This window comes from Anticarsia gemmatalis, chromosome 4, assembly GCF_050436995.1.
Source record: "Anticarsia gemmatalis isolate Benzon Research Colony breed Stoneville strain chromosome 4, ilAntGemm2 primary, whole genome shotgun sequence".
Classification (NCBI taxonomy): domain Eukaryota; kingdom Metazoa; phylum Arthropoda; class Insecta; order Lepidoptera; family Erebidae; genus Anticarsia; species Anticarsia gemmatalis.
This window is the reverse complement of record NC_134748.1, coordinates 10,690,332-10,705,644: the sequence shown is the minus strand read 5'-3', so window position 1 is coordinate 10,705,644 and position 15,313 is coordinate 10,690,332. Positions and strand designations below refer to the sequence as shown.

At 39.2% G+C, this 15,313-nt stretch overlaps 1 protein-coding gene across 5 annotated transcripts in view; it reads right to left on the bottom strand.

Annotated features, from left to right (window-relative positions):
- Window positions 1-193: 193 nt before the first annotated feature.
- Window positions 194-15,313, bottom strand: part of corn (microtubule-binding protein cornetto) — a 44,542-nt gene continuing 29,422 nt past the window's right edge. For 3 of the 5 annotated variants that reach the window (XM_076113751.1, XM_076113750.1, XM_076113752.1), the window contains exons 2-12: window positions 10,095-11,221; window positions 9,802-10,016; window positions 7,970-8,097; window positions 6,815-6,987; window positions 6,287-6,505; window positions 5,777-5,979; window positions 5,255-5,350; window positions 4,679-4,928; window positions 4,180-4,288; window positions 2,804-2,863; window positions 194-2,510 (exon numbers count right to left, since the gene is read on the bottom strand). In XM_076113751.1, the coding sequence (XP_075969866.1) occupies window positions 2,277-2,510; window positions 2,804-2,863; window positions 4,180-4,288; window positions 4,679-4,928; window positions 5,255-5,350; window positions 5,777-5,979; window positions 6,287-6,505; window positions 6,815-6,987; window positions 7,970-8,097; window positions 9,802-10,016; window positions 10,095-11,200 (2,793 nt within the window). In that variant the 5' untranslated portion in view covers window positions 11,201-11,221 and the 3' untranslated portion in view covers window positions 194-2,276. Of the gene's footprint in view, window positions 2,511-2,803; window positions 2,864-3,516; window positions 3,574-4,179; window positions 4,289-4,678; window positions 4,929-5,254; window positions 5,351-5,776; window positions 5,980-6,286; window positions 6,506-6,814; window positions 6,988-7,969; window positions 8,098-9,801; window positions 10,017-10,094; window positions 11,222-15,313 lie in introns of all 5 variants that reach the window. The other 2 variants (XM_076113753.1, XR_012959459.1) reach the window with 2 other exon arrangements.

Genomic DNA, 15,313 nt, shown 5'->3' with positions numbered 1-15,313 from the left:
AAGAAGACAATGCCATGGTATAGCGAATGGCAAAACAATACTCGTAAAGTTGTAATTTGTCATAAATTTTATATCTTTCGTTACAGAGTATATACATACAAAATATGGTAATGATTTGTTACATATTTTGTTTAATAATTTGATTGGGTATCCAAGGGTGGTATTACATGTTTTTATCAATAAAACTGCAGTCTGACGCTCTGTATATTTTATTTACATACATTAATGTATTTACATCGCATAATTTCACGATTTATTTCAAAATAAATTCAAGTTCACCTATGAATAGTTCCACTGACTTGGGCAGTTGGGTATTGGAATAAATTCTGTATCGATATAATTGTAAGTATACCTAATGATTATGATTACACACATCATTAGCACCTCAAGCAAGCGACATGGATGGACGAAGCGTTCAACTGACTTTGTACTATTTACAATAAGCTTTTGCAAATTTTATAACACTGCTATAATAGGAATTTACGCAAAAAATGATTTGTCTAAAACAATATGATAACACTCATAATACCAATGTTCAACACGACCGTCAACGATTCGTTCAACGTAAATACAATATCAGTCTCATTTGTTACAATTTTGTCTAAGTTGCAACGCGTTCTCATTTGATATAGACCGTGTACATAAACATACATACTGTACTACACTTATTTAATTGTGGTATTGTTACCTACATTTAAAATTAATTAAAGGAAGGCAACACAAAATTAAGTATATATTTTATCTTATAGATAGAAATAGAAGTTAGTCTATTTAATTTATAGGACACAATAGATTTCTGATAATAATTTATTTAATGTAAATCGAATTAAAATATCGAATGTTTATGACTAGATCAGAAAAATAAATATTGTGATATAGTTGTGTACCATCCATTTTATGTACATTTTAACAAGAAATGTGTATTCTGTGATGCTGCTATGTTAGGTACCATTCAGACACTACGCCTTGACTTAATAAGTAGGAATTAACAATATCGACTGCATATCTATGATGCGTGCAAAGTTCATAAACATATGTTATTACGAGAGGTGGGAAACTTAAACAGTACATTCTATATAATTTGTGAGACGCAATGCGTGAATGGCTTTAAGCAAATAAAAACAGTATAGACCCAAGATCAGCACTACGATACTAGGAAGCTAACACTAATGGCACTTAAATACTTCTGTCACGGAGCAAGAAATGGATGACAATCAGTATTTTGGACGCGATGATTTGTTTACAATTATAAACTCGCTTGCAGTGCAGCATATCAGAAAATACGTTAACATAATTAGTAAATATTATTGATCAAAAAAAGAGTTAAATTACAAATATTTTTACAATAACTATAGTAATGATTGAAGAGTTTAGACAATTCATTAAATGCAATTAGGAATGAAGATGTTAGCTTAGTCTAAGAAACAAAATATTATGACACTACATCGTTCTAAGGTCGAAGGCTCGATCATTGCATTGCTGTGAATTAATTTTGAAGACTTACGCCGCTATTAACGAATTGAGATCCATCGAACACGAGTACAACACATGCACGGAACAACACTATCTTTCAACACTCATTTACAAACTCGACCGCCGTGAGTTTTCACTACTAGACCACTCTACTATGATATCAAATACATAACATTACACCTGTTTTATATCCTCGGAGGATAACACAGAAGTGTATTAAATATCTAACAATTTGTTAGTTAAGTCCAATCAACTAGAGGGCGTTACCACTGACCGAATATAAATCGAATTTTGTCGATTTAACATTTGCGTTTCACGGTCATAGTCGGTAATAACGAGGCAGTGCTACCAGGTTTCCTACAACTTTTAATACATTCTCTAAGTTTCCTATCGTCCTTATTATCCTAGCCTTTCCCGGCATTGACTACGCAGGACGGACGACGTGCTTCCGCGGGAGGGCAAACGTAAGCTCCATATTAGTAAGTAGCTCATGCGCAGCTCCGATCTTATACATTAACTATAAATTACGTAACATTATTGAAAATGGAAGTCTATCGTCGGAGAAAGCGAGTTACGCTTCACTTTCGTATTACTCGATTATTGTATTTGCCTTTTGCTTACAATTTGTTTTGTTTTTAGTTAATCGTTTCGTTTAGCACGACATACGATCCCAGCTTAGCCTTCTTATTCTCAAAATTTAATAGACGACGCCCGAAATCATCATGTTACAATTATTTAAAAGTGTAGCTCAACACAGGGGTGTAAACGACCGCCGTGATGTACAGATGTGCGTGTGAGTGATGTTACGCGGTGCTCTGCAGCGGCGGCGCGGCGGCCTGCAGCGGCGTGGCGGGCGCCGCCGGGGAGAGTGCGGGCGGCGCGGGGGGAGCCGCCAGGGCAAAGGCGAGGCGCTCCAGGCGAGCGCGTACTGCTGCGAGCCTGGCCCAGTGCGGGGGCGCGGCGCCCAGCGCTGCCAGCGCCGCGTCCAGCGACACGTACAGCGCGCGACGATCCGATTCGCTGCAGCTGCACAGCTCCTGCAGCACACATACATACACTATTACTAAGAGTATATGACACGAGCAGATCATCACGGATACGACCTAAATGCTCCTAAACATAGTGCCGGAACCCACGCCCGGCGGCACTGTGTGTATTGGCCTGACCGTTGTTCCGTGCACCTAGCACGCAACGGTACTTTAGATGTGCGTGCACAAAAAAATAACTCACTCCCACAATTGCCCACAAACAATTATTTAAAAACACTGTCTTTATTAACCGACTCAAACCATTAACTACATATTACTATAAATAAATAAACAACACTGACCTCTTCAATGGCTTCTAAATCATCCTCATCACCGGCCTGTGCCAGTTGCTTCTTGAGCGTCTACAACACAACAAAACATACTCCTTACTACACACACAATACAAAAATACACACATCTTATACAATATATGACAATACAGCAATACACAGAATACAATCATCACTTCCCTTACCCACATTTTATATCAACTTTATAAGTATACTATATCTAAAATTATATATATAGTTTAAATTATATACAGGTCTGCCAGTGTCTATATACAAAGAGTGCTTGGTACCGCGACAACTGTAGCGTTTTAAGCTTATGATGTCGATACGTTCTCTCCTGTTTATAAAGTAGATTGCGTGTTGTGTTCAAAACCAAATAATATATAGTGAAATAAATGCAGCAATGCTAAATAAATAATGCGATAATTTCATACTAATCGGAAATTTTATTGTGATAAACATACTCGAGCACTTTTTACAATTATATTGAAAAGTTAATGATTCAGACCCGAATTGAATAACTTATGAAAATTGCATTTCTCTTTGAAAATTTTAATCGACTTTAATAAGCTACATATATTTTTTTGTATACATCATTATTTATATAGCAATAATGTAAAATAAAATACATATATATCTGTATATTATCGGAGAGAACATACGACGCATAGTGCACCTATAAGCTGGGTGATAGGAGCATGTTCAAATAAGTATAGTGAAATAACCTTGGCACTTTATTCTTGACTCGAGATCACCAAGCAGGGCCTGAATGGTGTAAATACCTGTTTCATATTAAACCAGTTAACGGAACTAACAGAAATTATAGATAAATATCGAGTTTCATTCATGTTGTGTGTGAATAGAGAAATATTTGTTGGGATGCTAACATTATAACAAAAATAAAAACTCAAAGATTTTGATTGTCAAACAGAGATTTAAAATATATCTTGTTTATCAGAGTGCCTGAGAGGGGCAATAATTTTATATTATCCATTAGTTATATTAATTGATGGATGATTAAAGACTATTTTTTTAAGAACATTTATACATACAAACATGCAATTTAATTGTCAGTCTAATGAAATATATTATACTACCCATTTCATTTAAATCAGTGTAAAACAAAATTATCTGGCGTTATACAAGGAATACTTACTATGCATTATTATATGAAATTTAATTGTAGTATTTATACTATGTAAATATATAAATTACTCAGTGTATAATTTTACACCATTTTTGCAAACGTATTAGTCAACTAAATAATGTGAAATTTTGACAGTATTTTTTCGATTTGCTTTTCCGATATAGTAAATTATTTTATGATATTCTAAATCTCTGTTTGACAAATATCATTAATAATCTAAGTGTATGTAAGCGTTACTCACTTCGACAGACTGCCTGTACTGTTCCATCATGTTCTTACTGGCGTCTAGTTCCGCTAGCTTCTTCACTACCACGTCGGCTACGTTCTTTTCTGTTAAATCTATTTTGTCTCTGCAAATAGCGATACAGGGGATATGTCAATGATGATTGAGTTTAGCGAATAGAGGGTTTGATAGCATCGTTTCGGGGGCAAAATCAGTCGTTAATTACGTGGTTTTTAAGGATACTTTTGTATATTATACTTTTGTGTATATGAATAATATATGAATACGAGGATGAAAAAGAGAAATTTAGGAGCAGCAAAGTGTGCGTTGAACGTCAAGGATGGTGATTATCTGTTGTAGCTTGAATTTAATTTTTTTTTAAATTATTTATTTTCTTGCAACTATATTTAAAGACATGATGTTTATTTAGTAAGTGTATAACTGAGGATCAACGGGAGTATAAGTTACAATCATAGCAAACGGGATATAATAATAACAAAAAGCGTATTATTGATACCTGAGTGCGGCGGCGAGGCGGGTGGAGTCGGGGTCGCCCCGCGCGGCGGCCACGGCGGCGGCCAGGCGCAGCGCGTGCAGCAGGCGCGACAACCTTGCGTCCAGCGCCAGCGCGCGCGCCAGCACCCCGCCGCGCTCGCTGTCCAGCGCGTCGCACGCGTCCGCCTCCGCCTCCGAGCGCTGGCGGGCCGCGATGGCCGCCGATAGTGTGCGGAGAGACTCACGCTCCGATGCTGATGCTGACTCGCCGTCTGCACACGTACGGTAAAATTAAACTTTATGTATTCGCTAACTTGTTACAAAATAATTTTCATTAACGAATACGTGCGTGTACGCACGATATACGGATACGGAGGTCACGGAACGTGTATGTTCAGTAAAAAATTACATAAACAAATAAAATCCAATTCCTATCCCGCCACCCTAAGCAAAAGTGACCTTCCGGATGGGGAAGAAGTTCAGTCTTCACCACGTCCAAGTTAAAGACAAAAACTATAAATTGAAAATTCCAAAAACGTGAACAACATTTTGGTCTCTTTTGTTTTAAAAATAAATAATAGTCCATATTTTAGCTAACCTTTATCCTCAACATAGAAATCTCTTTCGGGCGAGAGTTCGTCACCGCTCCAAGCGCCGGCACCCTCTGCACCCGACCACCACTCCTCCGCACATTCTGAAAATAATTAAAAATTAAATAAAATGTTGTACATTCATAGCACCAAAGCCTCTTGATTTAACACGGGTTCGTTCTTAATTTTTCAGTTTGTCGTTGACATTTATACCTCTAATAGAAATACTACTCTACTACGACTGTTTTACTTCAGACTCGCTCTAAAAATCGCTTTACTTTAGACTCGCTCTAAAAATCTTTTTATATATAATTCTTCTGTACGTGTGTATGTCACTGAACTTCTCTTAAACGATTGGACTTTTGATGATTTTTTTTGTGTAATCAAGGGGATCTGAGAATGGTTTAGATTCACAATTTTGTCCGCTGGACAACGTTTTTTTAATTATTTTTAGCTTATTAGACAGGACAACGTCTGTCGGGTCCGCTAGTTGTCATATAAATAATAACACTCTACAAAAATGTTCTTACCGGGATCAGTAACAAGACAAGGTTCAGTCTCGGAGTCGAGCAGGTCGGCGGAGTTGTCGTTATCATCGGACACGTGCGAGCGCTCGTCGTCCCGCGCGACGGGCGCGGCCGGCGCTGAACGTAGCGCTCGTGCTACTGTGGCGAGCAGACCACCAGCTGTAGCTTCTTCTTCAGGTGATAACGCCTCGCCGCTGTCACTGCGACTGCAATAACAATAATATATTTTATATTATTTCTGTGTTCTAAGCGGTACTATGCGATTGACTATGAGGTATTACGTATTACATATGTCAAACAATGTAAATTCGTGAATAATGATTGTAATTTAAATACGTTGGCTAATGCATTAGATGTAATAGTGTGATAAATAAGAAAAATTAATTACATGTTTGTTGTCATACACATGAATGAAAGCCACATGCGTGCGTATACGTGTCTCAAATTGACGTGCACGTACACGACCGTATACGTCACGATAACGGATACGATAAATTGCAAGTAAGTGCGTACCTGTAGAGGTCGTTGTGGTAGACGGTGGGCTCGAGCGCGTCGCTGGGCAGGCGGTAGGCGAGGTGCACGGCGCGCGTGAGCTTGTGCAGGCGTTGTGCCAGCGCGTCCAGCGCCTGCAGGCCGCGCGCCGCGCCACGCCCGCGCGCTGCGGCCGCGGCCGACAGAGCCTCCTGGCGACGCTGCTCGCACATGCGGACCAGCTGGCGACACTCCGCGCGTCTGCCGGACAGTAACATTCATAATGTAAATAAAGGGCAGGCAATATATAATAAAATTATAAATACGAGTGCCGAAAGTAAACTCTCTTAGAGCCTTTTAAAGGATACGATCGATTGAGAGAGATAGGAGTTCTGTACCTAAAAGAATCCGCTGAAAGTCATGCACTCATGTGAGCCTATGTATTTATCAATGCATTTATGTATAAGCAGAAGATAAAAATCTAAAGATCGTAATCGAATGCGAGTTCGTGTTTATTCCCGTGCAATATAAAATAGAAGAGAAAAATTTAGTTAGTATTATGGAGCTCACCTCCGTTCCAGGTCAGCGTTGACCCTGGCGAGTTCAGCCTCGGCGTCCCGCAGCGAGTCGCTGAGCGCGCCGGTCTCGGCCGCCAGGAAATCGTGCATCTCGGCTGCCTCGCGCTCCGCCTCGCCCAGCCGGGCCTCCGCCAGCCGCGCCGCCTCGCGACAACTACACGCCTCCTGGTCACACCAGAAACAACGGCATTTAGAAAATGCACTACGCTAGCGGCTGTGATTGGATTAACGAAAAATTATTAAACTTCTACTTAGATAAGGTCCATCTAATTAGTTCATGCTATCTTTTTTCTGAATAATGTTGAAATAAAACAATATTGCGGTCTGAAACGTTATACCAGGTAATAATTAGATCCTAGCGAAAATGCATACATTACGATCTCTTATTTCTATACTAACAGGTGTTTTTGATATTTGATAAAAAGGAACAGAAGCTGATTTGGTTCGAAGTCAAACAACGTTAATTCATTTGTTTTATAAAAACATAGCCTGGAAATCCATTATAAATATGGTAAATTAAAAGAGGTGCTAAATTAATTAAAATCTCACTAAGAATACATCCAACAGTGTCTAGCATCAATCAAATATTTTGCAGCGCTTTTTACTGTTAATTCTCACACTTTTACCAATTAATTAAAATCTAAACAATGAGCTATTTTTATAACATTGTGAACATAAAATTGCAGTAAAAACGAGAAATTATACGTGTTATATCACGTTATGTTTTTGTTAACACAATAATCGTATATCAGTTGAATAAGCTTTAATTTCCGCTATTATTTTCACGTTATCGACGTGATATTAATTCTTATTGCCTAATAGAAGATTAGCATATTACTCATTTCATTCAATTCGGGCAGTCATGAAAAGTTCAATAGATTAATAACGTTACAATGAAAGTACAAGTAAAATTTTACGCTACATCTATACATGCCTATATAGCATTTACTTGCTGTAAAGAAAAGTTTCCAAAAACAATAACACAATTTTTCTATCTTTGTCTTCTATTCTTACCAACTATCTAGTAAATTTGTCGGTGTTAATTTTCTCCATATCCATAAACTCATGTTTACGGTATATCTATAGTCAATTAAAACTCAATCTCACCGATCGCGATGCCATAAACCTATAGTTACAATATACTTACAACGTGAAGCTTATTGCACTGTTCGCGAAGTGCGTCGATCTCGGCACGTTGCTTCGCGGCAAGCTCGCCTGCCGACCTCAGCTGTTCTTCTAGTGCACGGAGACAACCGTCTGCACCAGCGCCAGCGCCTGGTGAACAAAAAAGAGATATAAAACTTACGTCAGGAATTGAAATGCTGTCGTGTCCAAGCCACAGAAATAACTATCTTTAATGATTTTTAACGGAACCTACACTACAAATTCAGGGTAGCAAGAATAGCAGCTTCAAAATGGTAAAGAGATGAACCTTTGTGATTGAGAAATGTTTATTTTTATGATTGATAGTTACAGATAAAATCACACTTAATTATTAATGACTTCAAATATGAAATGGTCAAAAATAAATAAATGTAAGTATTCATAATGTAGATGAATGATGCGTCATATACTTCCGAAGGTTTACGCGATCTTGAACTTTTGCATAGAGCACGGTAAACGGTTGGGCTTCTCCCAAGTGTTGGACCGTGACGGACTGCAAATGAATGAATAAACGCAAGGGTGCCGAGATCGCGGTCAATACTGGCGTTTAATACGCGATCGGCACTTATTTACAATTATTATTTCTACATTTGTATGCATACGCGGTTAAAACTAGGATCATTCGCCTGTGTCTACTTGCTAATACACATTTAAAGCACTAGTGTAAGTTCTCATATAATCAAGAGATACGAAATCGGAATTATTTACTTGTTGCATTTAAGTCCGAATCTTATATTTGTAAGCAGGATAATATCAAGAGATTCAGCGCCGGCGCCAGACAGCTTCAATTTTATTTAGTCCAAGAATGGAATAAAGAATAAGTAAACAAACACGACATCCCTCAATGTTAAGTAGATAACACAATGCACTCTCATTTCCGACAATAACAAAATATTCGTATCATAATAGCAGCAATCGATAACAAAACCCAAATTATTTATCTTTATACTCGATTAAGTCCGGTCGACCTTTAAAAGGCGTAAACAGAGAACTGCTTTTAGTTTATTTTCATACAGTAATTATACATTTGTGAAATCTGCGCAACCATGACATATAAAGAGGTCGTATCGATTAACGTACAGTACCGGAATCGATGAGAAAATAAAAACGATTATAATTAGCTAGGTGTTGACCCCGGGTGACCTTATTACAGGAGTCGTTTATGTGCGCAGATCATGAATCCATTAATTCAGAACAGTTCACAGTGTATACAGAGTGTTCATTCGGGTCTAAACTCGTACAACGCACGCAGATCCCACGCAATCTAGGTTTGTCACGTTTTTAACCATCAACAAGATTTTGTGCTTGATAGCTATATTCAGAAGTTGGTATACAGTATACTGTATGAATGTCCACTGTGATCTAACAGTGTGAACCAAATGTGAATGAATGAGGTCGGATTTCGCTCGTCATAAACACGACGTTCTATTTCCACTCGTAATAACAGTCGTTACTGGTAGTTCATCGTTTTATAGATAGAGTTTACTGTTTATATTTCCAGAGTCAATATTTATAGTCGGTTGAGCTATTGGCAACTATTTTTATCGTTCATTCATTGGAAAATATAGAACCTATTATAGATTTTGTGATAGTTATTATTAACGACAATGGTCTGGGTTTTCGTATTTTTCTTTAGTCGCCCACGCAGAAAATACTGAAAGAAAAGTATAGAAAAGGACTGCTAATAAGACTGATCTCAGTATTTAAGTAGGCACCTATTATATTATTATAATCATGTGTGAGTTAAGCCCTATTGCTCGTCTTAGATAAAACTTAAATGACATGTAATTTGGTATAAAAATAAGCTATACTAACCAGCGCCAGCAAGATCCAACAGCCTTTGTGAGTTACGGTCGAGTTCAGCGATGGCAGCAAGGCGGGCCGCGCGCTCGGCCGCCAGCTGTGCCTCAGCACGTTGGCGCCGCTCCCGCTCCTCAGCCGCCGCCGCCAGCGCACTGGCCAGTCTGCCAGCCTCGGCGTCCCGTGCACTCGCCTGCACCCCGCGGTGACACCGAGATACTTCTACGCGACTGGAATATATGACAAGTTTAAGACACTATGCCTCCTTATAATTCTTAAGATTCGTATATTTAATAAAAATCACTCACTTTTCAATATTTGGCACAATCCCCGCAAGAGCCGACTCGATGTCTGTTCCAATGAGTACTGTCTGTGAAGTCTTTTCTGCATAGATACGAACTCTCGTCTTGATGGTGGACCGCGAAGAGGCGGATCTGGTGACGGTCGGACGTCGTGATGACGGTGGTGTTCCTTCGTGTCGCGGTGATCCTTCAGAATCTGCATCACGTCGCCTTCGCGGCAATGTCGCGTACTTGTCCGCGGCGACCCTAGTCGCATTCGCGTCGGCAACTGTCGCCAGCCGAGGTCCATTGGCAGGCCATCTCTTCTCCTCACTCGGTGAGTTTGGCGTTCGACATCGAGCTGTCGATGTTTTAGTAGGTTTGGCACGAAGAGCAGGACTCTCACGAACGAGATTTGGCAGGTCAGCGGTTGGCCGTATGCGAGGCTTCGGTGTAAGCGGACGCGGTTTTTCAGGAGGAGTTGGCTTTTCCCTACTTCTGGCACGTTCTCTTGTGGCTAAATTAGGGCCGCGTGGAGCGGTCACTGGTCGTGGGGTGGATGTGCCGACGGGTGAGCTTCGCTTTGGTTCGTTGACGTTGACGTTCACGCGACGTCGTGGGCGTGGTGGTGCTCCGGCGAGAGACGAGCTTTCAGACCCGCAGCCAGAGCCGCATGAGACCACGCTGGAAGCACACGACCGAGATCCACCACCACTACTTAGTGCACGACCGCAACCTTCTACTCCACTGTCACTGCCGGCGGCACCCAATGCGAGCTCATCTCCAGCTGGCAAACTGTCGAGATCTCCTAACGATCTCGCATCATCATTTGTCTCACATGGCTCGTGCTCTATGAAAGGCGGTTTAATGACTGGTTCAATCGGCGGACTCTTACAATCCCCGTTCACCATTTCTATAACGACACCACTTTCATCTTTCTTATCACTTTCAACTTTAATATCACAATTATCCTTACTACTATCACTATCGTCTTTAATATTAATGTGTGCAATATTATTGGCGAGGCTGTCTACTTCGGACTTTGTTTCAATGGTAGGAACATTTTCAACGGAAGGTGCATCTGCCGTCGGCGGAGTTGCCTCGGCGGCGCAAGCTGTGCTCTCTTCTTCCATGGCGGGTGATAATCACATGTTCTGTAACAAAACAAATGGTTTGTTAGAATAATTAATGTTAGATAGAGAAGTGATCAGTGCAGTGCGCAGTAATCAGTCCGTTGCAGCGGTATTGTGGACAGTCGACGTCCATTGTGCGCCGCGACCCTTGGGCATGGCTGCACTACTGCAATCTCTCGGGAGCTTATTGCTATTGTTCCGGGTGGCGTCCATTCAAATATTAGTTATGGCAGGATAACTGTTTTATGGACAATTTATTGTACCTTAGTAGCATATAACTTACTACAATGTACATTCTTCAATTTACATAAAAGTGTTGTAATGCGAAAATTTCACATACACTACGTGATATGTTTTTATATAAAGAAAAGAAAGAAAAATAGTATTTATTGAACACACAGAAACCATATCAAAACACAATAATATTAATATTAAATAAGCAGCGTCCTGTGTGCCAACAGGGAGGTCACTCAGCATTATGCTGGTTGTGACAAACCACAACACAGCGCTGGTTTTCAGTGACCACCCTAAATGACGCCATTTACGGGAGCAGCAGAAACAGAAAAAAAAACCATTGTTTACAAACTTACTTGTATACCCATCACCAACAAAAATACCCACATATTAATTGAAAAAAATACTAATAAATAAATAAACTGAATCATTATAAATATTATGTAGGTACACAAATATGACAAGGTTCACGGCTGCGACACGAGTTTATGGCTTCTTTTCGCGTACGCGTCCGTAAAATTACTTGTCCGACTACATTTTATACTAGTACAAGGCATTCAACTACATAAAAGCTGCTGAACGGAGTAAAAAGCTAGGTATCACGATATAAAATGGTGAAACGAGGCACAACAAGCAAAACCTATCGAGGTATTGTGTTGGCAGCGCAACTATGCGCTACAATGAATAGTTCTCATGAATCGGAGGCCTCCAGCCGGCCTCGCGTCGTCTATTCATACCTATCTGCAATCAAACATTATGCTAGTGTTTCACAAAAAATATCTTCTCATGAACTATTTTAAATCGAGGCACGTGATAAATTGCGGTGTAGTTAATTATCGATAAATTTCCTTCGTGGAACTTGAATACAATATAGCTAGTATCATGTCATCATACTTATTTTAAGTATTTGAAACGCAGGCGATAACACAGCTTGACATGCTCACTCACTGCAACATGATGTATAGAATATAAATAAATACTTGTTCTCGATATGTTATCGCTTGCAGATTTAGCAAGAACACACGTTTAATGTGCTAGTGTATGTGAGTGGTAGTAGAGGTGCAATCTGAATCATATCAAAACAACAAGTGGATGCTCAAGATTGGTTCCGCAATCGGCTTATGTTTATTTCCATTGTTCAGTATTACTGACGCAATAAAATAAAGTACTGTATTGACTACATAAATCTTTTGGTTTGCATTATTCTTAAATCTGGGCTAAGTAGAATATCTAATGTCACCAGCAGTTGTGCAAACATAGCAAAAAAGCCTATTTAGGTCAAGGACTGAACATGTCTGAGGATATTTTGCAGAGACATGCGCAGATTACGCAGATTGCAATATACTGTATTATAAAAAACACAGACACGGTAAATGAAATAAAAACATCGGCCTCAAGTTCATCAAAAATAAAACAGTTAAAAGTTTATAAGTAATCCAACACATACGAGCTTTAATATCGATACGGGTAGCCCAGAGGGGATACGGGAAATAGGGTTCATTGTACTGCGATTCACTAGGGGGGCATCAAGGCGAACTATTCAAACACTGACTTCAGTATAACACCATGTAATATTGTGTTCACTATTCAATTTGTCACGGTAGACATGTAAGTCGACGACGCGCTGTCTGCGCACCCGCCGCGTACTAAACACATGGTTTATTTTTACCGGCGATACAGACCTGCTGGCCATTAATTAAACAAGGCTAGAAAGGCCACGGCGAAGGTCTAAAGTCATTGCCTCGCGTTACACTTCAAAAAAAAGCGAAGCAAACAGATGAGTAATAAAACGCGCATGAATAAAACAGCTCTTAGCCAAGCGTTATGCAGATGATTACATACATTACAACATGTAGGAAGGTGCACGGAGTTGCGAAGCTATCGACGAAATTAAATGTAACTTCGTCCAATTTCCTCTTTAGCGACTTTCTTGTATACGTTTAAAATACAAATAAGCTATTGCTTAACTTGATATTCTAGGGAGGGCTGATTGCGCTATGTAAGAAACGGAGCACGTAGCCATCACGTTTTTTCGTTGAGAAACCATTGGATTTCTTTTACTGGCGAAGGTAAAAGTGCTTTTATTTCGTGCCATCAACATTTTATGATATCTATATTATGATTTGTTATTATTTGATGCATCCAAACATCAGACCATAAATTGCCGAAGATAGAACGCCAAACGTCATATTGGTGTTGTAAAATCGAAAATAATCTTTATGAGTTCCTAAAGGGGCTTTACTTTCACTCCTATTTCAATAACGTATTCGTTTGATGTGATAAACTTTCCAGTATCTAAATACAGCGACGTATTTTGTGGTATAACTATTTAAAGGCTACTGAACCACAAACAACTAAGTTATTGTAGAAATATTTACATTTAAAAACATTTGGGAAAGCTATTTCAGTCTTTGTTTACAGTTATAGAATTTAAACTTCACTTTAAACAAATGAGCAATGTTTATTCGTCCATTTAAATACGGGTTATAGAAGAAACCTAGACATGATCATGAACTATAACTAAGGTCTGTACTAAAATTTGACGACCTCCGGCTTCGTGGCAGTAAAATACCGCTGTCGTTTGCTTAGTTGTCTCAGGAAAGAGCGAGACCCGAATCGATACATCTCGGTATGATTTGAAAGGCACGTACGGTCGTCCATATTCCAGACTGTGAATGTACTTTAAGCTATCTATCTCAAAAACCAGACATCACAGGTATTTGGCTAGACTCCACCTCTAGCCGTCAGATTGCCGCCATAGTACGATTATTGTAACTAAAATCTGGGTTAATGTTGGCAATACGTAAACGCATATAAAACGGGTTTGTGTAATTCGCAATATGTTATGTTGTTAATGATACTGGTACAATAGAAAAATGTTGAATGTTGCATGAGAACGGTCCCGGTGGGCACATTCAATTACACGCGTGCCTTGCCTTTGTGCCAGTATCTAGAGACGTTGAATTTTTAAAAAACCTTGAATTGAAATAAATCTTCTTTTTCTTAAGCTTGAGAAAAGATAATAATATGGAAATTTTAAGGAGGCCTAAAGTCGAATATGGTCTCAGTAGGCATTATGAATGCTATCTTTGGCAGACTAGCAAATGACTTATAGTTGAAACATAAGCTTTAATTGCCTAAAACTACGTCATCGGTAACTTTTTACGGCACAGCAATGGGAAATCAAAAACTGGCTTGGCAATAAAACCATTTTTGCCTAACAGCTTATACAAATCGATCACAAAAGTGGTTGTACTTTAGAGATTTGTTTAGTATTTATTGGACAACAGCTGATAATCTAGGTAAGCAAGTCTGGTAGTAAATTGGAGACTAAATAAACAGCGCACTGATGTCTGCCGTTGACACATTGACAAGCTGCGGTTCTACGAACGGGCTAGTAAACATTTTCTCATTGATTGACAAACAGTAAACACATACAGTCGCCTTTCAATCAGGTCACGTTACTTCCCCGGAGAGCTTCTCACAAACTTAGCATAAAAAGCCATGTAGCGCCTTAATATCCACATTGTACTGAATAAGAATTTATGTGCTCAACCGTATAAATTAACAGCACATTAGCCAAACGCCCGCAACAAATCTACATTTCGACGTAACTTCTGCCGAAATATATAGTGTATGGCGGTGTATAATTAACTAGAATAGATTATAGTTTAGCGTGCGTGGAAGGTAAAGCAAAAACGACAAAATGAGATCAACAAATCGTTCTACCGACATAACACAGACCTTGCTTTGTCCGTACTTTTAAAAAAATACTTGTTTAACTTGATTGCAGCCATGGCACACAAGTTACAACTCAGTCATTTCTTAATTTGAATTACAGATAGAAACGAACTGGCACAGATGTCGAGAAAAACTGAA